At 51.6% G+C, this 22500-nt stretch overlaps 2 protein-coding genes across 14 annotated transcripts in view; one reads left to right on the forward strand and one right to left on the reverse strand.

The window, feature by feature from the left end:
• The first annotated feature begins 5657 nt into the window (after positions 1-5657).
• Positions 5658-16846, forward strand: Pla2g3 (phospholipase A2, group III). Of its 8 annotated transcripts, XR_872206.3 has the most exons (8): positions 5658-6353; positions 7262-7394; positions 7643-7777; positions 8307-8590; positions 9392-9521; positions 9626-9742; positions 15433-15563; positions 15728-16846. XR_872206.3 is itself a non-coding variant. In XM_006514689.4 (7 exons), exons 1-7 carry the CDS (start codon positions 5852-5854, stop codon positions 15861-15863), a joined length of 1437 nt encoding a protein of 478 aa, XP_006514752.1. In that variant the 5' UTR covers positions 5658-5851; the 3' UTR covers positions 15864-16846. The 8 variants fall into 8 exon arrangements, 6 of the variants coding, with proteins under 6 accessions (XP_006514752.1, XP_006514754.1, XP_006514753.1 ...); XR_003949433.1 differs by lacking the exon at positions 7643-7777; XM_006514689.4 differs by lacking the exon at positions 15433-15563.
• Positions 11772-22500, reverse strand: part of Inpp5j (inositol polyphosphate 5-phosphatase J) — an 11230-nt gene continuing 501 nt past the window's right edge. For 2 of the 6 annotated variants that reach the window (XM_030245617.1, XM_030245618.1), the window contains exons 2-14: positions 22144-22348; positions 19487-20643; positions 19025-19138; positions 18820-18928; positions 18546-18662; positions 18074-18249; positions 17638-17749; positions 17391-17500; positions 17097-17280; positions 13285-13422; positions 13060-13137; positions 12847-12951; positions 11882-12666 (exon numbers count right to left, since the gene is read on the reverse strand). In XM_030245617.1, coding sequence (XP_030101477.1) covers positions 12160-12666; positions 12847-12951; positions 13060-13137; positions 13285-13422; positions 17097-17280; positions 17391-17500; positions 17638-17749; positions 18074-18249; positions 18546-18662; positions 18820-18928; positions 19025-19138; positions 19487-20643; positions 22144-22248 — 3012 coding nt within the window. In that variant the 5' untranslated portion in view covers positions 22249-22348 and the 3' untranslated portion in view covers positions 11882-12159. Of the gene's footprint in view, positions 12762-12846; positions 12980-13059; positions 13138-13284; positions 13423-17096; positions 17281-17390; positions 17501-17637; positions 17750-18073; positions 18250-18545; positions 18663-18819; positions 18929-19024; positions 19139-19486; positions 20644-22143; positions 22349-22500 lie in introns of those variants that run through there. The other 4 variants (NM_172439.3, XR_003949331.1, XR_003949330.1 and 1 more) reach the window with 4 other exon arrangements.

Genomic DNA, 22500 nt, shown 5'->3' on the forward strand with positions numbered 1-22500 from the left:
CAGGGATTTACCAGAGCATACCCTAGTTGTTAATACAGCGTGACTGTACGTGAACACATATAATAGACAACTCTGTGGAGACATAAAAGCAATTCACAGTCACTGTGTGCTAGGAGGAGTCTGAATAACTACTAGGAAGTACAGGAACTTTCTTGGGGAATTTGAAAACATTCTGAAATTAATGGTGACAGTTGCACAGCTAAGAATACTATAAACCTTATTTTATTTATTTAATTTTTATTCTTTATTTTTCTTTGTTTTCTGAGTCAGAGTCTCACTATACAGGCTGACTTTCAAACTCATAATCCTCCTGTCTCAGCCTCTGGAGTGCCAGGATTATCAGCCTGTACCATCCACTGCACCTTAGCTAGTTATTGTATACTTTAAGTTGATGAACTGGATGGTATTTCAATTCATGCGCACATGTGCATACACACACACACACACACACACACACACACACACACACACACACATATATATATATAGAGAGAGAGAGAGAGAAAGAGAGACAGAGGAGAGAGACAGAGAGAGACACAGAGAGACACAGAGAGACAGAGAGACAGAGAGAGACAGAGACAGGGAGAGACAGGGAGAAAGAGAGGGAGAGAGAGAGAGAGAGAGAGAGAGAGAGAGAGAGAGAGAGAGAGAGAGAACTATATCCCTGTGAAAGCTGAACTGCTTCAAAGTGGTCTGCTCACAGACCAACAATGCCAAGACACTCCTGCTCATCTCCCAACACAAGAGCCTTTTCATAGATCCGCCTCAGTGACCAGTGATAGGCTCTGCTTCCTTCCTGGAGGGAGTGATTCCAGAGAAAGAGTAAGGAGGAAGGCAAACCCTTTTAGGAACTGGAAGTTATGTCACTTCAGCACAGTTAACTTGTTGGAGCAAGTCACTAAATACAGCTTTTACTCTAGTGAGGGGTTGAAGGGAGCAGCATCAAAGAATATATGTGCATATTTTAGAACCATCATAGCTTCTAATGTTGCACGTTAAGATGGTTTCTATAATATCTTATTTCCCCTCAATTTTGATTTCTTTCTGAGACAGGGTCTCATACAGTGCAGGTAGAGCTTGAATTTGCTAAGTAGTTGAGCAGAGTGAGCTCCTGGTTCTCCTGCCTACCTCCAAAGAGCGGGAATTACAGGCATGTGTGACCTTGGTGGCCTAGCTTCACGTAACGAGTGGCAGCATCAGGTCTAAGGTGCATCCTCCCATTTGCTCGATTATCTCATTGGGTCTCATTCTTTATTTCCTCACACTTGGAGCTGGGCACAGTTGTGGTCAGAAGTGCAAGGAACTGAATCCCACCTGGAGATGTTGCAGGTGTGTTCTGTCCCAGCATTCCCTTCTCTGTAGCCTGAGGTCTCCTGGGAAGATTGTCCTTTAGACCTCTGTCCCTCTCACTGGTCCCTTCTGGTCACTGTGAGAGAACAGTTGACTGACAGCCCAAAGCTGCAGCACCTTCAGGATCTGCAGCAGAGACCACTGTCTTCTTGGGGAGCCTCCAGCTATTGACAGAAGAACTGGGCCACTGGGGCTGGGCTGACTGGGTCCAAGTGGGGCTCCGCCACAGGAAATCTTCACACCAGCATCTCTTGGCTGGCTCAGACCTGCTCCTCCCGGTGGAGTCCTCTTTTTCTCCTTTTCCATAGATGTCAGAGCTGAACCATGGCCTGGAGGGTTTCCCTGCCCAGTTCTGCAGCCTCCTCTTTTATCCTTTTCCAAGTATTTCCACAAATAAATCTCCTCTGCTTCTAACTCGGTCTTGGCAGCAGCTTTCTGGAGCCAACTGACACTAGGCTCCAGCCCCTCTTCCACTTCCAGCCTCCATTCTCCCAGGGCTGTGTTCCCTTCCTGTCCCTCTCGCCCTGAGCTCGCTCGCGCTGTTCTTCCCCTCCCCAGCTCTCAGAAGCACACTCTCTCCAGGGTCTCATTCAGTGCCTGGCACGCAGTAAATGCAATGACTTTTTGTTTCTGAGTGAATTGCATGCTCTGAAGCTGGGCACAGCCCGTCCCATTCTCCAAGCACAGAGCACATGGCGCCTTCTGGGTAAAGCTGGGAGCGCCAGCTCTGAAGGCCAGAGGGAGACACCATTCAGGCTAAATCAGAGGAAGTCTCTGAGATGGGGAGACAGGAGTTGAGAGGGACAGTGGAGCATCTGTAGGTCCTGGGAAGATGTACTCCCTCTATGTGCACCATGGTCTCAGCACTTGGGAGGCCAAAGCAGATAGATTTCTGCAAGTTGCAAGCCAGCCTAGGCTATGGCACTGACTTCAAGATCAGTCTGAGGTACAACTCTAATCCCTCTCTCCAACAAAACAAAAGCCCCAAAGATACAAGTAACAGCAAGTACCAGAGAAAAGATATATAACCAAGACATTGGAAAGGACAGGCGAGGGGTTCAGTCATTTGTAAATTCGCCTTCCAGTGCTGGCACAACCTTTAGGTTTACACTGAGGAAGAACTGGCACAAGAGATCTGTGTGCCTGAGCAATCCTGCTCAAGGTATGGGAAGCAGATCTGTTATTCAGATCTGGGTGTACAAAGTGGTCCAAAAGAGCTCTTATTTGTTTGAGACCACTTCTCCGTTGAAGTTCGTTCATATCCAAGGTAAAGCCTTGGAACGATTACCTAGCATCATAGATACCCCCTTCTCTGTGGGGTGGTCTGTCCTTCAGGAATCTGCTGTTCTTGAATCTAAGGTGGCTCCAGATTCAGGACAAATGTAGGACAGGACAGGCCATTGTAAAAAGGTGACAGTAATATGACAGGTTGCAAGCAGGACATGGTGGTGCACTCTTTTGATCCCAGCGCTTGGGAGGCAGAGGCAGGAGGATCTCTGTAAGTTTAGTCCACAGACAGCCAAGGCTATTACACAGAGAAATCCTGTCTCAAAAAACCAGAACGGGGAGAGAGAGAGAGAGAGACAGAGAGAGAGAGAGAGAGAGAGAGAGAGAGAGAGAGAGAGAGGGAGAGAGAGAGAGAGAGATTGCTCTCTGTGCCTTTAGCCTTGAAAGGGAATGAAGTAAGTTAGGTCTCTCAAGAAACCAAAAGTGGGGGTGGGGGTGGAGAGATGGCTCAGCAGTTAAGAGCACTGACTGTTCTTCCAGAGGTCCTGAGTTCAAATCCCAGCACCCACATGGTGGCTCACAACCATCTGTAATGGGATCCAATGCCCTCTTTCGAAGGCAGCTACAGTGTACTCATATTAAATAAATAAATACATACATACATACATACATACATACATACATACATACCAAAAGTGATGGTGTGTACACTGATGGTGTGTATGGCTAACAGTGTGCACAGTGGTGGTGTTCACAGTGAGGGTGCACACAGGATAATCTCAGCATTTGAAAGGCTAAGGCAGGAGGATTCCAAGCCTAACACTAGCCTAGGCTAGAAATGACCCCACTTAAAAAAGAAAAGAGGGGGAGAGGGACAGGGTGATACAGACAGGAAGGAAAGAGCTTTCCTGGATAGACATCCTCTCCTTATTCCCTGCTGTGACTCAGTCTCCATCCCAGGTTGGTGGAAGCTCAGAGAAAAGCTCGCTCCCCATCCCGGGTCTTATCCACTCATTTTGGACCCTCTGTCTTCTGAGGGACACACTGATGAGAAACAAGGTACATCTCCTGTCCCATAGACTGACCGATGTGTCCCCCACGTGGAGTCAGAAGAGAAACAGTGAGTGCCTGCCTCCCTTGCAGTCTGTTGCCACCCTAGCCTGCCTTCCCATGGGGTGGACAGGAAGAGATCTCAAAGATCCTCCCTCAGAACCTGCCTCTACAGAGGAGAAAAACAAAGACCTGAAGAGGACAAAGTTCCCTAGTGAGGCAGCGCCCTGGCCACAGTCCCTCCCACAGTCCCTGTCCCAAACTGGGTAGATATAGATTCAGAGGCCCCCAAACCTTAGGGTTTGCTTTCTCCTAGTTAGGCTGCTTCCTGCTACCCTGGGGTGTTAGTGAGTGTTTTCACAGCGGACGGACGCTATGCTTATGGTAAGAGTCTTACCTAATGCCTGTGAGTAACAACAGGGATCAGGAACGTCCCGGTCATGCAGAAGAGGAAGCTGAGGGCCAGAGCTGTAGGTTTCTAAGGCCAGGCTCACACTGTTCCAGTTGGGTCTGTCTGATCTTTCCAAAGCTGGGCTCTTGATGTGAGTCCATCCAGCCTTCCCAGTGAAGGGCAAGGAAGGCTGTGGAATGTGGAAAAGGGAGCCGAGCTGGATGGCAGGTCCTACGACAACAGCGAATACCACTACTGTGCTTTTTTTAAAACCTTGGCTTGTGCCCACACCCTCTTCTCTCACTGCCACCACATCTTTCTCAACCTCAGGAGAGGGGTTTGGCACCTGGGTTAAATAATTCTCTTTTCATTAATCCTCGGCTATTACCTCCAGGTCAGGGCTAGTTCTGAAGCCACAAAGATAGGCCTCATGGCTGAAGCGGACTCTCTGCTCCCTTCCTACACTGGCTCTGCCTCTGCCTCGACGGGACTTGACTTCCTGCAGAGTGTAGCATGGCAGCTGAGGGGGACTGCTCCAGCTAGCCCCAATTTGCGCCTTTAAACTCTCTCAGCCCTGTGGGGACCTGAGTGTCGTTTGAATTATTTTTACATCACTCTGGGGCTTCAGTTTCTTCCTATCTTGACTGTTGTTGTTGTTGCTGCTGCTGCTGTTGTTGTTTGTGTGTTTGTTTTTGAGACAGGGTTTTTGTGGCTTTGGCTGTCCTGGAACTCATTATGTAGACCAGGTTTGCCTTAAACACCGAGATCTGCCCACCTCTGCCTTCTAAGTGCTGGGATCAAAGGTGTGCACATAACAGCCAGCTGGGCTCAGTTTCTTCATCTATATAATGGGTATAACTACTAGCTTCACCAGATGGTTGGAAGCAAAATAACACATCAGCTTGGGGACATGGGAAACAGTGCTGAGTATAGCCCCCTCCATGATACAGAGACGTAAGCCTCTTGGGGGGGGTGGGACACATGATTCCTTCTGGGCGTCATACTCCAAGAATAGAAGGACCTGGCCCCCTGAGCCATTTTATACTTATTTGGGGACCTTATCTTTTAAATCCCCAGTGCCAGTCCTGCTCCAGGTTACTATCAGGTCCTACTCTGGTTATGTATCCCAACCATCAGACAGGAGTATGGCGTTGGACCAGACCTGTGCTGGAAGTCGCAGGGATCCTGTGGCACTCTCTTTGGAGAATCCCAACAGCCTTTCTCAGAACCAGGACTTGCAAAGAGCACCAGAATCAACCTTCTTTTCCCAGAAGATTTGGGAACTCCCAAGGTGGGCTCCAGAGCCCCAGCCGTGCCCTGGCCTCTTTCACCCGCCCTAACTGAAGTCCATGGCCTCTTGCCAATCTCATAGACTTGGGTGTGGTAGTTGCAACTGGGTTAGGAGTACAAGGACAGGTTCTGGAGGTCTCCTCTAAGTCCCTGAACTCTCTTCTGGCTCCAAAGGGGATAAAGCTCCCCCTTGACCTCCCTCCTCCATCCTCACCCTCATAGTCCAAGGCTTTGGCTCCCACAGATGCTTCCAGGGCAGCCCGGGGCAGGTGACTGGACAGCTCCGCGGACACGATGAGTGGAGGCGTGGGCTCAGCAATGCATCCCTCAGCCAATCAGCAGCCTGCCCAGCCGGTGGATTCGGTTACAAGCCCAATATCACCCCATACACCAGCCTTCCTCCTCCTCCCTAGGCTCCATTCATTGGCCCTGACACCCAGGGGCTGCTGGGCATCGCTTCCGCTGGAGCCTCAGCAGCTGCCTCAGGGGCAGTCAAAGGCAGGCATCCCGGGGCTTTGTCTGACCAGGCTGGACTAGAGTAGAATGGGGGTCCTGGGGGTACTTCTAGGAGTGCTGGCTTTCCTAGAGGGCTCCCATACCCGTCACTGGGACAGTACCTCCTGCCATTTGGTCCAGCCCATCCCTGGTAACCCTCTGGGCTCCCTGAGCTTCTTGGGCAAAGATGCCCAAGGCCTGGCATTATTCCAGGCCTTCTGGGATACACACCACAGGCTGCAGGTTTGTATCAGGCAGGATGAATCTGAACTTATCACAGCGTTCAGGGCCCTCTGTGCTCATGAGCCTTTGCAGCACTCCTTCATCCAAACCCCTGGACCTGCGCTGCAGAGAGCACTGGCCACTCTGCAGAGCCAGTGGGAGGCATGTCAAAGGTCTCAGGATAGTCCTACAGGAGCCAGGGAGAAGCGAGCAATAGAGCAGAGTGGAGCACCTGACAGAGAGCACCGTCGAAGGAGGAGAGGCTGGACCATTCCTGGCACGCTGTGGTGCGGTGTTGGGAACTCTGCTGAAAATGCCTCAGAACTGGGTGAGCCCCCGGGGTTTGGGTAGGTGTATGGTATGTATATGTGGGGTGGGGTGTTGGACTCCAGCCTGGCTCCCATTCTTCCAGGCTGTGTTATTGGAGAAGTGACATAGGCACTTTAACCTCATTTTTTAAATCTGTAAAATGGGTATGAATATGAGTAGCTCTTCATGAGACACTTAAGTGACGTCATGGATGTGAAAGGTCTTACTCAAACCCATGAATCACTCGAGGGAGGAGGTAGATTGAGGAGGATCCAGATTCTACTGCTCTAAACAACCTCTACCCATGAGGTTCTTCAGTGGCAAGAGCTCCAAAGACCTGGGTACAGCTCAGCATATTCAAGCTGACACTTCTTGAAGCTCCAAGTTCCTTATCTAGAAGATAAAGAGCCACTTCCCTTTGGGGGCTGCTGTGAACTCCGCTCATGTAAACATCACAACAAAGGGCGCCATTGCTCGAACTGTGGTTGAATGCTGTATATCTGCAAGGAATGCTGCTGGAGGACTAGGCTTGAGCAGGCAGGATGGCATCTTGGCCACCCAAGATGTTCTTGCTGTGCCAGAGGAAAGACTGTGCCTGGCCTGACTATCATTCCATAACACACACTTTCATTATCTGGAGTTTTATTTGGGTGTGAGCTTGGGAACTCTGTGAGTCAGCTCTGAGGAAGACAAGTCCAGAAGCTGGTGGGTGGGCTCCCTTGTTTGGACCAGGCAAAGGAGGCTGCCAGCCTGTGGTCTTCTCTGAGAACTCTGGAGCTGTGAGGGCCCTGTATCTGGACAACAAGCGCCCTGCCCTGGCCATGAGCTGGACTGCGGAGGGCCGTTTGCTATACAAGGTAGGCATATATGAGCTGCTTCACAGCATCCAGGCCCCTGCTCCACTTTGTTCCCTTTCTCTCCATGCAGGCGTGTTCCACGGCCCTGACCTCTGCTGCCGGGAACACGATCAGTGCCCACAAACCATTTCGCCCTTGCAGTATAACTATGGCATCCGAAATTTCCGCTTCCACACCATCTCTCACTGCGACTGTGACGCCAGGTTGGCAGCAGAAAGAGAGGGCCTGAGGCTCGGGGACAGAGTAGAGTTACCCGGTTCTTGGGTCTAGGCACCAGGGACCCAGAGAGTTCTAAAGACCAGCAGCTGGGGCCCCTTCTTCCAACCACCCTCCGTGCAGGTGGGCCGAACTGAGGCTCTAGAGCAGGAAGGATCCTTTGGTAGGGTGGGCTGCAAAAGTTCCCAGGAGGCTCTCCGGGGTCCTTGGACCTGAATTCTGGTTCTGGGGACAGGTTTCAACAGTGCCTGAGGAGCCAGGGTGACTCCATCTCCGACATCATGGGCGTGGCCTTCTTCAACGTGCTGGAGATCCCCTGCTTTGTGCTGAAGGAGCAGGAGGCCTGTGTGGCTTGGAACTGGTGGGGCGGGTATGTGGCTGCCCCACTGGAGTCCTTGCCCGACCAGCAGGGCAACCTGGGCTCTAAGACCAGGGAGGGAGGTCTGTTTGTCCTCCAGCACCCATGCATTGTCCTTCGGTCAGGGCAGGGCTAGGGCTTTGCACCCTTCTGGGGTATTTCCCACAACCTAGTAGGAGGGGGACTGATGAAACTGGCAGAGAGGGCTTGAGAGATACCTCAGTGGTTAAAAGCACTGACTGCTCTTCCAGAGGTCCCGAGGTCAATTCTCAGCAACCACATGGTGACTTACAACCATCTGTAATGGGATCTGATGCCCTCTTCTGGTGTGCCTGAAGACAGCAACAGTGTACTCATATATAAAAAATAATTTGAAAGGAAGGAAGGAAAGAAGGAAGGAAGGAAGGAAGGAAGGAAGGAAGGAGAAAGAAAGAAGAAGTAAAGAAAGAAACTGGCAGAGATTTAGTCCACAGAGATGATTCTGTGAGGCTTTGGGAACAGGAATTCTGGGTCACTAAATGCCTCAAATTGCCCCCTTCAGGTGCAGGGCATATGGCTCCACGCCCCTTGCTCACCTTCGGCCCAGGACTTACTATAATGCCTCCTGGAAGGCTGAGGCCACCTCATATACTCCCAGCCCCCAAAGCCCAGCACCCAGCAAACACCCACAGAAGAGGGGCCCACAGCAGACACAAGCCAGACGTCACAGCACAACTACCACTACACCTTTCCAGACCCCTGCCATCTCCTCCAGACCTGATATGATCCCCAGAGGCCAGCCAGGAGTTCCACATCTGGGCTTCCAGGATGGCCCAAAACATCAAAGTGAGCTTAAAAATCAAGCTTTTTCAGGGGTATGTTGGGTGGGTGTTCTTACCTCTGTTTGCAAATGTAGTGTTACCTATTTGTTTTTATTATTATTGTTATTATTGTTTGTTTGTTTGTTCTAAACACCTCCCAGGGCATTCCAACTTTCTTCATTAGATATAAGGGATTTCCGTAGTCTATAGATTGAGTAGTGTCATGTCCTGTTGAGTACATCACCTCTTGCAATATCAGCTGATAAAGTCTCAACACTGAGCACACTCAGGCCCTATCAAGTACCCACTAGCTGAAACTTCAGCTTCACAGACTTCCCTAGTTCCTCCAAGGCTGATGGCAAGAGCTAGATACAGGGCTGGATGCAGCCAGTGGTAAAGCATTTGTCTACAATGTGCATGGTTCTGCACTCAAGCCTAGAAGGAAAAAAAATGAAGCCCCCACAATCTGTTCACGCTAGGCCTTTGCGCGTGCTCTTTTTCTGTCTGGATCCCGCTCTCTTTTTCCTCTCCCAGACTCAGCTTAGCAGTCTCTGAGTCCAGGAATCCTTATCTGAGACCCTCAGACAGCCTCTGTGTGTGTGTGTGAGCATGTGTACACACACACACACACACACACACACACACACACACACACACACGGCAAGGATTCATGCTATGTGTTTGACATTCTGTGAACATAAGGGAGGAGACAGAAGAGGACAGTGTAACCAAACACATGTACTGGTGTGTCTCCTGGATGGTAGCAGGCCCAGGTGAGGCTTTCCTGGTGAACTGGACTTTCTTAACTACCACATCTGCCCCCCAGGTGCCCACCGAGTCTGTCGAAGCCTTCGCCACCTGGACCAGTGTGAGCACCAGATCAAGCCCCAGGAAACCAAGTTCCACCTGCTCAACAGTGCCCAGATGCCCCTTTTCCACTGCGATTGCACCCGCCGGTGAGGCCTCCTGGGTGGGCTCGGGAGAGGGCTGCCTGCCACCAGAACCATGCTGGGGCACCTGGCAAGGTTCTGGAACAGCCTGCGACTGCATCTCCCCTCAGTCTGGCACGTTTCCTGAGGCTCCACAGCCCGCCTGCAGGCACCGACAAAGTTTGGGATCTCCTGGGTACCACCTGCTTTAAGCTGGCCCCCCAACTTGACTGTGCTGAGGGCAAAGGGTAAGTGAACGCAGAGCCAGGGGGGATGGAGGGATGGAGGCCTTTGCCAAGGGCTGGGTTTGTTTGTTTGTTTATAAGAACCAATTGTGTGCTGGGGAAAGGGGGCATGGTGAAGGGTCAGAGGGGCTTAAGCTAGGCTGCATGTCATCATTCCTCTGACCCTTGCTGCCCTGGGCCCAGCTCTGCAGCAGGCTGTGCGGGAGGGGATGTGTGCCTGTGCTCTGAGATTTCATTCTTGTATGCCCTTGATAATTGATTCAGCTTTCTAGCCCTCTACATGCTTCCCTGTAGATTGGTTATAGGAAAGCCAGGTATGGGGCACACACCTCAGTAAAATGAGGAAGGAGGATTTACTTTGAGGCCTAGGTGGGATAAATAGTATTTTAGAGGCCCGTCTAGAATACACAGTGAGCTCCTGTCTCAAACAAAAACAAGCGAGCCAAAAGATTGCTGGAGCCAAGGAAATAGAATGTGCTGTACGTAGCTCAAGACCTGCCAGACACAGAGATAGGGAAACAGGCTCAATTGCTGAATAAGGTTTCCACAGCCACCCAGAACTGGAACCTCAGCCTCTGGGTACTAGAGTTAACCCTGCCTCATCCGGGTATAACCCTGCCCTCTCTGCTTGGCTGGTGACCCTGGCCTCACACCTGCTCCTCTCTGGGCCTCCGCCCTATTTTCAAAGTAGGGTGGATTCTGCTGGTTTTGACCCCTTGTGTCCCCACAGCTGTTCCAGAGACCACAGGGCCATTAAGGTGTCAGCTCGGCACTTGCAGAGGCTTCACAAGAGCCGACTCCATTTCAGGGATAAAGGCACAGGTGGGGCTCTGGCACAGCCTGTGGAGCCCCCAGGGAGCACCATGTCATTCTACAGCCAGTGTCTGCAAGTAACCCAGGCAATCTGGAGACGCAGGGGACAGAAGAAATTCTGGAGCTCATAATGACAGTAACAGCAGCTTGGGCACCAGCCTGGACCTCCTTCCTGGTGTTGCTATATTCTGAGAGACTTGGTTGGTCTCTTCTTTGAGGAACAACATGGCTCTGATGGACTGCAGGGGGGTTGATGGAAGGAACCTCAAGGTCCAAATATTGGACCGCATCTCCCGCTGTACTTGGTGACCTTGAACTGGTGACACAACCCCTCTGTGCCGGGATGTGGTGTTCAGAGGCTATTCTGATGCCTTGGGCTTAGACCTTGCCAGGTAACTTCATACACAGATAGAAAAGGGGAGTGGCTGATTCCAGGAATCCAGGAGGTATGGGAACCAGGTACTTGAGTGTCCCTGTTGCTAGACCTGCCTTTCTGAGCCCCAGCACTTTACAGTGAGGCCTAAAGCCGTAGGTGGGAAACCAAGGATACAAGAGAAATGCCTGTACCTGAATCCAGGGTGAGGAGGGTGTTCCCACGTTCTTTACAGGAGACCCCTTCTTTAAATAGTTTCTGGGTCCTTCCTGGCCTGAACTAATCTTTCTGTTCTAATTCTAAATTGAAATCTTTTCTGTGCCCATGAGGAGTTAGGGCAAGGGACCTCCCTCCTCCACATGGGCCTTAGTGCCCTCCTCTGAAAGAGAAGGTAGAGGTGGGGGTCATTATTGTTTGTCTGTCTGAGTCAGGGTTTCACTGTAGCCCAGGCTAGCTTCCGCTATGTATAGGAGGGTAACCTTGAACTTCTGGCCCACTTTCCTCTACCTCCAAAATGCTGGAATTGCAGGCGTATGACATCACACCAAGTTTTAGGTGATACTGGGGAGAGAAACCAGGGTGTCAACCCTTCCAGCCTGGTTGGAGCATGCTACCAACTAAATCACACCCCCAGCTTGAAAAGGGGACCCGTAACCGTGAACTACCTCACAGGGGTGCTGAGGAGTAAATGAATTAATCAACACACATACCACCCAGTAAACATTCTTCTTCTCTAACACACAGCTGGACTGAGCTTTGTTGTCTGCTTTTGAGATTCATCCTCTTGGCTTCAATTTGCCCATCTGTGTAATGGCTCTAAGGATGGCACTGAGCACACAGGATTATGGTGGAAATGAAAGATGGCATGTTTCCATATACAGCTGGTGCCTAATATATGTCAGTTCTATCACTCTGTCACATCTGCAACTGCTAACAAGTCAGGAAGGAGCCAAGAGTGAAGCTGGAGAATTTAATTCCTAATGGATGACCTCCAAGATGGGAATATCTGTCCGTTCCCCCCATCATCCCAGATGAGGGCCCAGGCGAGGCTTTGCTGATTGTCACAGTTGAGGTGGTACCAGGACTGAGTTTGGGGACCCCCCAGTAGGCCGCTCCTGGCCAAGACAGAGTGGCAGATGTGGTTAACGGCTGGAGAAGCAGCAAGAGAGAGGCAGGCAGGCAGGCTTGTGGAAGATAGGCAGAATGAGACTGTCTAGGCCGTCTGCCTCCCCTATCAGGGCCCCAAACCCCCTTCCTCCAGCCCCAGTCGGCCCTGGGGGCTAGGGGAGAGGCTATTAGGGTCAGGGGCCTCCTGGTCAGCTCCCCAGGAGCCTCCACCACCAGGGTCTACGGTCTCCAGGCGCAAGGCTGGAAGCAGGCCCAGGCTTCGAGGCACAGAGGGTGGGAAGGCCCAGGGTCCAGGCAGCCCAGAGGGCCCCTCCTCACTACTACCTCGGCTGCTACTACTGTGACCCCTGTCAGGGGCTACCCGAGGCAGTTGGCGGCTCTGGGGTGAGGGACTTCGGCTGCCACCACGGCGTTCACGGGACGAGGGATGGAGAGCGAGACTGGGGAAGCGGGCTAGGCCAGGGCTGCGACTACGGTGTCTCTTGGACTTGCCAGGGCTGGGGCTGCGGGACTTGGGTGCCAGCAGCTCCAGAGTGCTGTCATCCTCCCCCTCCGAGCTGGTGCCCGAGCTGTCTGTGCTGCTGCTGGCAGATTCTGAGGTAGGCAGCGAGATCTGGAGAGAACACTGGCCGCTGGGGCAACTCCACTCTTTAGCCTGCCCACTCCCTCCTTCCCTGTTGGCAGACCCAGTGAGGTTGGGCTACTGGTCTAAGGTCACAGAGAGAACATGGGAGATGTAACATTCGACTGGGACATCTTGGCCTGCTTTGGCCCTATCGTCTGATCCATTTACCTGAAAGGGTTCTGTGACGCCAATGAGGATGCTGTGGTGGTGGCTATAGTAACCCAGAATGAAGTCTCCGTGGCCCTTGGGCAGTGACTCCTCACTGAAGGTCACCTGGTAGACGCAAGGGTAGAGGCCCAAGCTGGGGCCAGCGGGCAGCCTCAGGACTCCCTCCCCCAAGTAGAATCCCGGTGTCCCCAACCCTCCCCTTCTTGTAAGTACCTGGTAGATATTCCCATCCACTTCCTCATGCTTGGCCCAGACGTAAGCCACATAGTCCTTACAGTGACGGAAGCCCACCTAGGGAAAGAGGAACCCCGGGTTTTGATCCCCTAAAACTAGCAGCTTCCTAGCAGAGCATGACCAAACGCGGGATAAGCCAGTGATACAGAGGGCCTGCAGGCCCCTTCCTTCCTCCAGAGTGACTTCCTTCCTGCAGAGTCTTACCCGGTACAAGCCGATCCAGTCCCAGGAGCTTCGGGCAAATACTGTTTCCACGCGGTACCTCACCACGGCCTGCTCTGGCCTTGCCCATTCATCGGCTACCTCCAGCCGCACCAGAGGAACATCATCCCTGAAGGCAAACTGCCCAAGCAAGGCAGGGACAGAGGATGCTGTCAGTCAGAGACCCTCTAGCATCCCACATACCTAGGCCTCTTGGGTAGTGACCCATACTTGTAATAACAGTATATTGGAGGTTGAGGCAGGAGGATGGATAATTTGAATATAGCCTTGGGTAACACGGCAAGTTCTAGTCCAGGATGGGTTATATAGTGAAACACTACTCCAAAAATATGGTAAAAATCAATCAAAAATTACTGCCTCTGGTGGGGCATAGATCTGAAGCCAGCCAGTCTTAGATTTGGCCTCAGCTCAGCCATAGACAGGTTATATAATGGTCAGCTTCCTTAGCCTTTCAGAAGGCAGGCCCTTGGTCTGGAAACTCATATTTTGTTTTAATTTTAAAAAAATAATTAAATTGCACTTGGGAGGCAGAGGCAGGCGGGTCTACAGAGTGAGTTCCAGGGCAGCCTGGTCTACAGAGTGAGTTCCAGGGCAGCCAGGGCTACCCAGAGAAACCTTGTCTTGAAAAACCAAAAAAAAAAAAATTGTTTTGTGTCTATGAGTGTTTTTCCTGCATATGTGTCTGTGCACTGTGTGTGTTTTGCCTGTGTGTGTCTCTGTGTGTGCCTGGAGCTTGAAATTATTAAATAATTTGCTTAAACAATAGCGAGGGAGATAGGTAAAGTCCCATGGTACACAGGATTCTGAGATAAGTTCGATTTCCTGGAGCTAACAAGAGGCCAGAAACGGTTGCTGGAGACCTCAGCTCATTTTCCAGCTCTACTGTTACTTTGCTGTGCAACCTCAGACAAGACCCTGGCCATCCCCAGACTTAGTTTCCCCCATCTGAATCTTACTACTGAGAGCCAACTAATAACACTGCCTTGCCTTGAGTCTATGAAGACAAATTATTATCACGAGTGGTTTTCCTCTGGGACCAGCCAGGACAACCAGGGAGTCACCTAGACAGGTGGAGTTTCTGCAGTGGCAAGCAGCCAGAGACCTGGCCACCTGTGTCCTTAAGGAAATGCTCACGTGGTGCCAGCCTTGCCTTTGTCTGGTCCCTGTTGATCTGGTTTCAGGTTTCTTTCCCTGGCTTCGGAGTGTAGCTGTTCCAGAAGAAACCAGTACACTCTTTCCCTGTCCCCGGTTCCTAACTGAAGGGCAGGCTGAAATGTGCTCTAAGGCTTTGCAAGGTCAAAATCCCCGCAGAGGCATGGCATGGTGGTCCATGCCCATAACCTTAGTCCTTAGGTGCAGGCTGGAAAGCAGATTCTAGAGTGGTCCTTGGTTGGACACCGGACCAGACTACAAGAGAATCTGTTCTCAAAAAAAAAAAGACAAGAAAAAGAAAGCAAAACAAACAAAATCCCCAACCAATCAAAAAACAAAGCCAGGGAGAGGGCCTGGTGGGTAAGGAGTGAGCTGAGGTTATTCTCTTGACCCACATTCAGCAAGAGAGAGAGCTCCAGCTCCCAAAGTTATCCTCTGGACTCTTTCAGAGAGTGCACACCTGGGCACATAAATAAATGTAAAAAAAAAAAAAAAAAAAAAAAAAAAAGAGGAGGAGGGGGGGCAAAGCAAGGGGCTGGAGAGATGACTCAGCAGTTAAGAGCGCTGGCTGCTTCCAGAGGTCCTGAGTTCAATTCCCAGCAACCACATGGTGGCTCACAACCATCTGTAGTGGGATTTGATGTCCTCTTCTGGTGTGCATGAAGACAGTGACAGTGTACTCACATATATAAAATAAATAAATCTTCAAAAAACAAAAACAAGAATAGAGGACCCAGGTTCAATTCCCAGCATTCAAATGGTGGCTTACAACTATCCACCCTCTTTCTTCTGGCCTCTACGAGTACCAGGTACACAGAAGCACACACAACCAAAACACCTATATGCAGAAAATAAATAAATAGCCCCAACACTAAAATAGAAAGGAGACTTTGGAAATTTCAGGACCTACTGCATGCAAAGGGACGGTGTACGCCAAGGGCCCTACATATGGTGGATGTCTTTTTGTTTTTACCACAGAGTCTCAGTGTGTTCCAGGGAGGCCTGCAACTCATTATAGAATCCAGACTGGATTTGAACTTGAAATTCTTCTTCCTCAGCCTCCAAAATGCTGTAATTAGAGAGATTTGCCACCATGCTTAGCTCAATAGGTAATTTTTATTATTGTTTGACCCAGGGCCTCACTATGTGGCCCCCTGGCTAGCTTTGAACTCTTGATCCATTTGCTTCACTATTCTCAGTCCTGGAATTGGCCACAGGACCAACCTTACAATAACTTTTTTAAAAGTTTGTTTGTTTGTTTGTTTAATTTTAGTTCTTTCTGCAATTCCGGGATTGAACCCAGTGTCTTACCTATGCTAGCGAAGTCTCCTACCACTGAGCTGCATCCCAAGCCCCAGGTAACATTTTTTTCCTGTCCACCACAGGAAGAACAGGACAATGTGGCCTAATGTGGAGTCTCAAGGTGAGGTCCCTGACTAAGGGCTACAGTGTGGTGGCACATGCCTGCAATCTTAACACTTGAGGAGCTGAGGCAGGAGAATCATGAGTTTGAAGGAGCCTAGGACATAACAAGAAGTAATTTAGAAACAATAACAACAAAAGCTCCCACCCCATCCCTGTCCCAGAGTTCCCAAGAGGCCAGGCTTGGGTGGGGTCCCATTGACTGATCACGTGACAGAGGTCCCTTGAGAAACATTCTTTGGCCTGCAGGGCTCCTTATCAAACCAAGAAATCCAGAAACTGCAGTTTAGGATTCAAGGTTGGAAACATGGGACCTACCCTTGTCTGCTTCTGCCACTAGACTTGGGGCACAACGACATCTCAGAGGGAGCCTGAGGCTACCGCATAGTAAACCAGAGAGTTAGCGTCTTACACTCTAGAAATGCCTCCTTTTACTTTGGCAACTAGGAACTTCAGTTCTAAACACAGTGACGTCATCCTGAGCATCCAGGTCTGTTTGGTTCCCCTGGTAGATGCTAACCCCCCAGGGAGGTTGAAGTTCCTTATGTAAAACAGTATATAGTATGTGCATGTAACTGTACATCCCTGTATATATTTTAATTCATTTCTAGATTACTTATAATAATGTAATGCAAATGACATGAAGGCTGTTGCTTTACTGCACTGCTTAAGGGAAATGACAAGGAAAAAAACCCCTGTGTCTGTTCAATATAGGCACACTTTTCTAAGGAAAGAATTTTGAGATTATTTTTCAGACTCTGTGCATGAGGAGGTAGGTGCGTGCATGTGTGTAGGTGCCCACAGAGGCTAGAGGCATCAGATCTCCTGAATCTGGAGTTGTAGGTGATTGTGAAATACCTCACGTGAATGCTGGAAAATGAACTTGAGTTCTTTGCAAGAGCAGTTTGTTCTTCAAATTTCAGGTTGATGCCCTAAACATTTCTTGGAAGAATAAAGTCAGCTACAGATAGTCGAGAGATATGAGCTTTCAATCAAACTGTCTTGGATTCAAATCCTTCTTTTTTCCTCCTTTTACTGTGTGGTCCTAGGCAAGGGGGGCCCTTTCAGGCACAGTCTCATCTGAAAGGGAAGATTATAATACCACTCCCTCTTTACTTGAAGAAAATGGATGCTGTTAAGGACCGGTGGAAAGGTTCCTGATAGAGGATGCTCAGCTGGTCCAAGGGACATCATGAGGGGCAGATGAGGCCATGCCTTACCTGCAGAATGAACTGGGCAGCAACAGGCTTGTGGTCACTGACAGTGTACTCCATGTGGCTGCGGTAGCTGTGCTGGGTCACCTGGAGCCTATGACTCTCTCGTCCTGAGGGACTGGGACCTCCACTTGGAGCCTTGACCTTCCACAGAATGCGATCTGTCCAGGCTGGCTTCCGCTTTTTGGCACTGCAATAGGAGAGGATAGGTAGCCTGAATTCCAAGGTCTGGGGGTCAAAGCATAGTCCCAGCTTTATCTTCTGTCCCTTTCCTTCATCCCACCCCCTCTTATGGCTTACCTGGTATCATATTTGTTGGTACCCACGTCAAACTTGAAAGTGGGAGCAAAGTTAAGGGGCCCTTCCTGGAAACCTTTCAAGATGGGCCAAGTGTTCTTGGCCATGTTGAGCTGTGAGGATCCAGAAAAGTAGAGCTTGGGCCTTGTACAGCATCCAGAGATGGGATGGGACAGATGAGGTCAAAGGCAGAAACCGGAGGTATTGGTTGAGTTCAGGGTCAGGGAAGGGGAGGCAGATTACTACCTACCTGGTCCTTCTCCCAGAGCTGATGGAGTTGGTTGCTGTCTATGGCGAACTTGACAAAGTGTAGGTCATAGCTCTCAATGCGGAAGTTCAGGTCCCCAAACCAGAATACAAGACTGCTCACAGGGTGGAAATGGGGGTCAGTGGGTTCATGGAGCGCAAAGACTCAATCTAGATCCTTCCTGTCACCCACCCAACCCTTTAGAAGTGCCAATGGGTGGGAGCTGCCAGAGCCTTCAGTCAGGCAAGGGATGGAGGAAAAAGAGGGTCTAGAGACATCAGGTGAGGAACCTCAGCAAGAAGGTATCCCTCAGCAAAGCTCTACCTTGCAGGATCCTCCTCTCTCCCACCAAACTGCTAGCTGCCTCAGTTTTCTGAGGTGGTACGAGTGGGTCAGTAGCCCACCATTCCCATCCCACCCACTCTGCATTCTCACTTACTCATGATCCAAGATGCCGTGTGCACCAGGTCCCTGGAATTGCTGGAGGCTAAGGATAGTTTGAAAGTTATCCTTGCGCTGTTCTGCCTTGTCCATGTGTGCGGGCAAGTGGCAGTTTAGGAAGCACAGCATGTGCCCGAAGGCTGCTAAGCGCACACTTACTCCGCCCTTGTTACCCTAGGGGTGAGGTTTGACAGGTCATGAGCCTGACCTGGGCCAGGAGGGGAGTCACTGGGCTGGCCACAAGAACTTGTGAGGAGCATAGGAGGCTTAATTTTAAGCCAGGATGAGTTCTAAGGAAAGAAACGGGAGGCTAGGACAGGGAAGGGCCAGAGAAGGAATGGGGCGGGGCGTAGAAATGGATGGTGCTTGGGTTGGGGCGGGTCTGGGGCAAAGGATGCAAGGGTGAGGTGGGGGATCTTGCAAGCCACACTCAGACCCATACCCCATCCACCCTCCCACCCCCCACTCACCCAGTAGCCACCCAGGCCAGTACGAGTACAGTCTGTCTGCACGTCCCGTAGGAACGGTAGGTGGTAGTACTTGGCAAAGAGCAGCAGAATGACGCCCTGCATCCTCACGGTGCTCACCTGCAGGGGGAGGCGTGCTGGGGACCCTCGGCATACAGCTCTCCCCCTACCCCCTCATCTCCCTACCCTGGCAATAGGGACACCCAGCAGTCTCTCTGGGATGGGAGCAAGAATCCAGAAGGGCTCCTGCTTCTCACAAGGGTGTCTGTGTTGTTACCAGCACAAAGTTGAAAGGCCCCAGTGCATCCATGAAGAGCTCACTCCACTGGTCAGTAAAGAGAGCATCCTTGAGCCGCTTGTTGATCATGGAATTGACTTCTTGCAACCTGGGAGGTGAGGGACTGTTTTAGAAATTCCTTCTATGGGTTTGTCCAGGAGGCCAAAATGCCCAGGAAAGGGGGTCCACCCACACTGCTCCTCACCCTATGGCAATCATATCTGCACCATCATTGTCGTGGCCACTGCCCAGGTGAAGAAGAGATGTGACATCATCAGGGGGCATGGCGGTCCCCACATTCCATGTAACCACAGTGATCCTGAAAGCAGGGGCATGGGAGGGTTTACTGCTGGGTACCATTTTCCTGCCCTCCCTTTCTCTTTCACAGAACTCCTTCTAGGGAGCTAAATGGAGCTAAATATGTAAGGGCCCTTAGAAAAGACCCACAGTGGGCCTAACATCCCTAACTACCTTCCTAGGGATAAACCCAAGAAGCAAATTCCCTAGAAAGAGACAGCATCTTCCAGGGTTCCAAAGTAGGTCCATTAGCGTCCCCCCCCCCCCCCCAATCCATTCCTATCGAGGTAAACCGAGTTAAAACGCACGGTCACCCTGGAAGAATGACCAGTCTCTCCTTTCAAGCCCCAGTAACTTTTCATGATCTCACCGGAATCCAGGGTCGCTCTTGCAAGTAGGCTGAGCTGACCAAGAAGATGTTGGTGAGGTGGTGGTGGTGGCGGCTGCTGGACTTTCTTGTGCCTGTAGGTTAGGGCTTGGGCACCTGCCAGACCCTGCAGCCTGGGTGACAGGTTTTGGGAGTGCCACCTCAGGGGCTGGGGGCAAACAGGGAGAGCGGTTGGGAGAGCGACTCGGGGAGCGGCTGGGAGACCGAGGTGGCTTTGGCAGAGGTGGGGGCACAGTCTGGCTTGAAGGGATTCCTGGCCGAAAGGTAGGGGACAGAAGTCCAGGGGAACGGGTGCCAGACTCTGGAAGGCCTGGGCTCACATCCAAGGGCAGGGTCTGCGGTGGCGGCGGCAAGACGGGATCCTCTGGGCTGTGGCGTGGAGCCTCTGGTCTCGCGCGGAAAGAGGGGGAAAGCCGAGGGTCTGAGAAAGCTTGGGCCCTTGGTGGAGAGGTGGCGGGACCAGCTGCCCGCTCTGGAGTGTAGAGACACTTGTCTGCAGGAGGAGTGGGCCTGGGAACTGCGGTATCCTTCTGTCTAGCCGGCAACTGTCTCTCAGAAGCTGGGGTAGATGTCACAGATGCTGCAGCCAGGTGACCCTCCTGAGAGGGTGACAGAACGGGACTCGGCACAGGGGAAGGACTGGAGGGGGACTGCGGGGGCTGCTCCTGAGAGGCCAGCGCTAGGCTTAGGCCTGAGGTTGCCAATGCTGGCTTAGGTCCCACAGAGGTGGGTGATAACTGCTTCTGATCCCTAGAAGTTGGAGTTAGGACGGACCCCAGGGGAGCCGGAGATGGCCTTGGCATAGCAGAGGCAGATATTACTAGCTGCCCCAGAGACTTCGGAGCCAGGATTGAGACTGAGGCGACTGGTGGAGGCTTGGATGCTGCAGCAGCAGATACTACCAGTTGGCCCACAGACTTGGCTGCCCTGTTGGAGCTGTGAGGGGGCGGAGGCCTTTTCTGTTCTCCAGCGATGGACAGTGGCGCTAGGACAGGTCGGGGAGATGACAAAACCAGTCTCGGCCTCTCTGAAGGAGGTGACACAGCTGCTCGTGGTCCCACAGGTGCCAGGGTCAACCTTGGTTCCGAAGATGCTGGGCCCGAGTTCTTTGCTGGAAGCTGAAAACTTGAGTTTACCTTCTAGAGGACAAACAGATGAGTCAGAGTGACGTTAGCGAGGGGCTGAGCCCCCACTTCCATATCGCCCCGGTAGACACACACAGCTAAGGACAGGTCATTCCAAGGAAATCCTTCCTGTTATCTCCCTCCAATCCATCTTGTTCCAGGTCAGCTTCTGTCTCTTCTGAGACAGGATACAAAAGCCATGTTTCCACCTTAAACTTGAAACCCTGTTCACAGACCGACAGACTGAAACCCTGAATGGGCCCGGTGGGAATCTGAGAGCTCTCCTATTCTTCCTGGGGTACCCACGACCTGTTCCCTGACGAGCTCCCAGGGCAGCTCCCCTTTCAGAGGGATGCTGACTCAACACCCTAAGTCCCCCCATGCTCCTTCCTCCACAGTGCCAATATCCCTTAGGTACCCCTCACTCTTTACCCATGCCCTGACCCCTTGGTCACAGCCCTGCCTGTGCTGATCTATTCCCAGTGGGCCGTTCAGGGTCAAGAGCTGGCAATGGAGACTGTCACACAGATCCCTATCCCAGCTTTGGGATTTGGGGCAAATGTTCCTCAGCCCAGACTGTTTCCCATCTGTAAAATTAAGGGACTTTTTTGGAAGGGTCCCTGACCATACCACATCTTAAGGTGTACGTGTCCAGGGCAAGGGGCACATACTTTTAGCCTAAAACTTCCTGGCCTTCCCAAGTGCTGGAGAGTAAGCCCACCCGCCTCGGCCAGTCAGTGCGGTCTGATGCCACGCCTCTCTCTGCCCAGGCTGTGCCCTCTTATCTGGTCTGTCCTTTCCCCACCTGTGAGGATAGGCAAATGAATATCCTTTACACCCGGCAGGTGGGAGGACACCTGCCTTGTCCATTCTGTTTATGATGTCCCCAGTCTCCAGAGGCCAGGAGAAAGTGTCCTTTACCAGGGAGAACAGAGGAAGGTCTACACTTGCCCCAGGGTGGCCCCATCCTGCTCTGAAGACGCAGTTCAGTCTCTGTCCCCGTCCTTCTCGGTTCAGAGAACCTGAAATTCTACTTCCACCTCCCTCCCTGAACTCCACTTTTTTTGAGGCAGCATTTTGGATACTCTCCTTGGCTCCAAGTGTCCCACTGTGTGCCCCCTCCCCCCAAGCACCATACCGCCTCCAGCACTAACAACTTAGACATCCCAGATGTCACAGTTCTAGCCTTCAGACACAAGCCCCCTCATTTTGCATTGGCTCAGAGGGGACAAGCAACTTGCCCAAGGTCACACAGCAAAGCTGGAGAACAGCTGGGTTCCCTGACAACCAATCCAGAGTGCTTCTGGGGGACTCTTGGCTGTGGCTGATTCCATTTCTCTATGGGAATCCCATCACTGCCCCTTCAGCATGACCTTTTTGCCCAGTCTCTGTTTGGTGGGCACAGAAAAGTGCTAGTCCCTTAGCCAGGAGCACCAGGGTACCTGCAGAGTATATGTGGTGGAGGAGTGTGAGACCAGGAATCAGGAATGAGGGCTAAGGTTTGGGGGCTCTTACCTTCGAGGGTATCTCAGCTTGCAAGACCCCATGAGTCCCAGGCAAGGGTCCCAGTCCAGTCCTGGTCCCGGGCCTGGCACTACCACTCCTGGTCTGGCCTTCCATGTCTGCAGCAGCCCCCGGCAGCCCAGCCTGGCTCCCTTGGGTTCTGGCTCCAGCTCCTCAGCTCCCAGGAACCAGTGATGTCATCAGCCATTTCAACCTGCTGAGAATTTAAAGGCACAGGCACCCACTTCCCATATTGAAGGTGGCAAGGGCTAAGTGGCTACCCGCTAGGAACACTTCAGCTGGCTGCTGATGCTAGAACATCCAGGGGTAACATAAGCACCCATCAGCTTGGCTCTCCTGCATGCTGAA

The sequence above is a fragment of the Mus musculus genome, chromosome 11, assembly GCF_000001635.26.
Source record: "Mus musculus strain C57BL/6J chromosome 11, GRCm38.p6 C57BL/6J".
NCBI classification, from domain to species: domain Eukaryota; kingdom Metazoa; phylum Chordata; class Mammalia; order Rodentia; family Muridae; genus Mus; species Mus musculus.

What these genes read in the sequence shown, in the direction of transcription:
- Pla2g3 (NM_172791.2), top strand. Translation starts at nt 5,852, where the DNA reads ATGGGGGTCCTGGGGGTACTTCTAGGAGTGCTGGCTTTCCTAGAGGGC. An exon ending in TGAAAATGCCTCAGAACTGG is followed by an intron (nt 6,354 to 7,261) that starts GTGAGCCCCCGG and finishes CTCTCCATGCAG; the next exon opens with GCGTGTTCCACGGCCCTGAC. An exon ending in GGATGGCCCAAAACATCAAA is followed by an intron (nt 8,591 to 9,391) that starts GTGAGCTTAAAA and finishes TCTGCCCCCCAG; the next exon opens with GTGCCCACCGAGTCTGTCGA.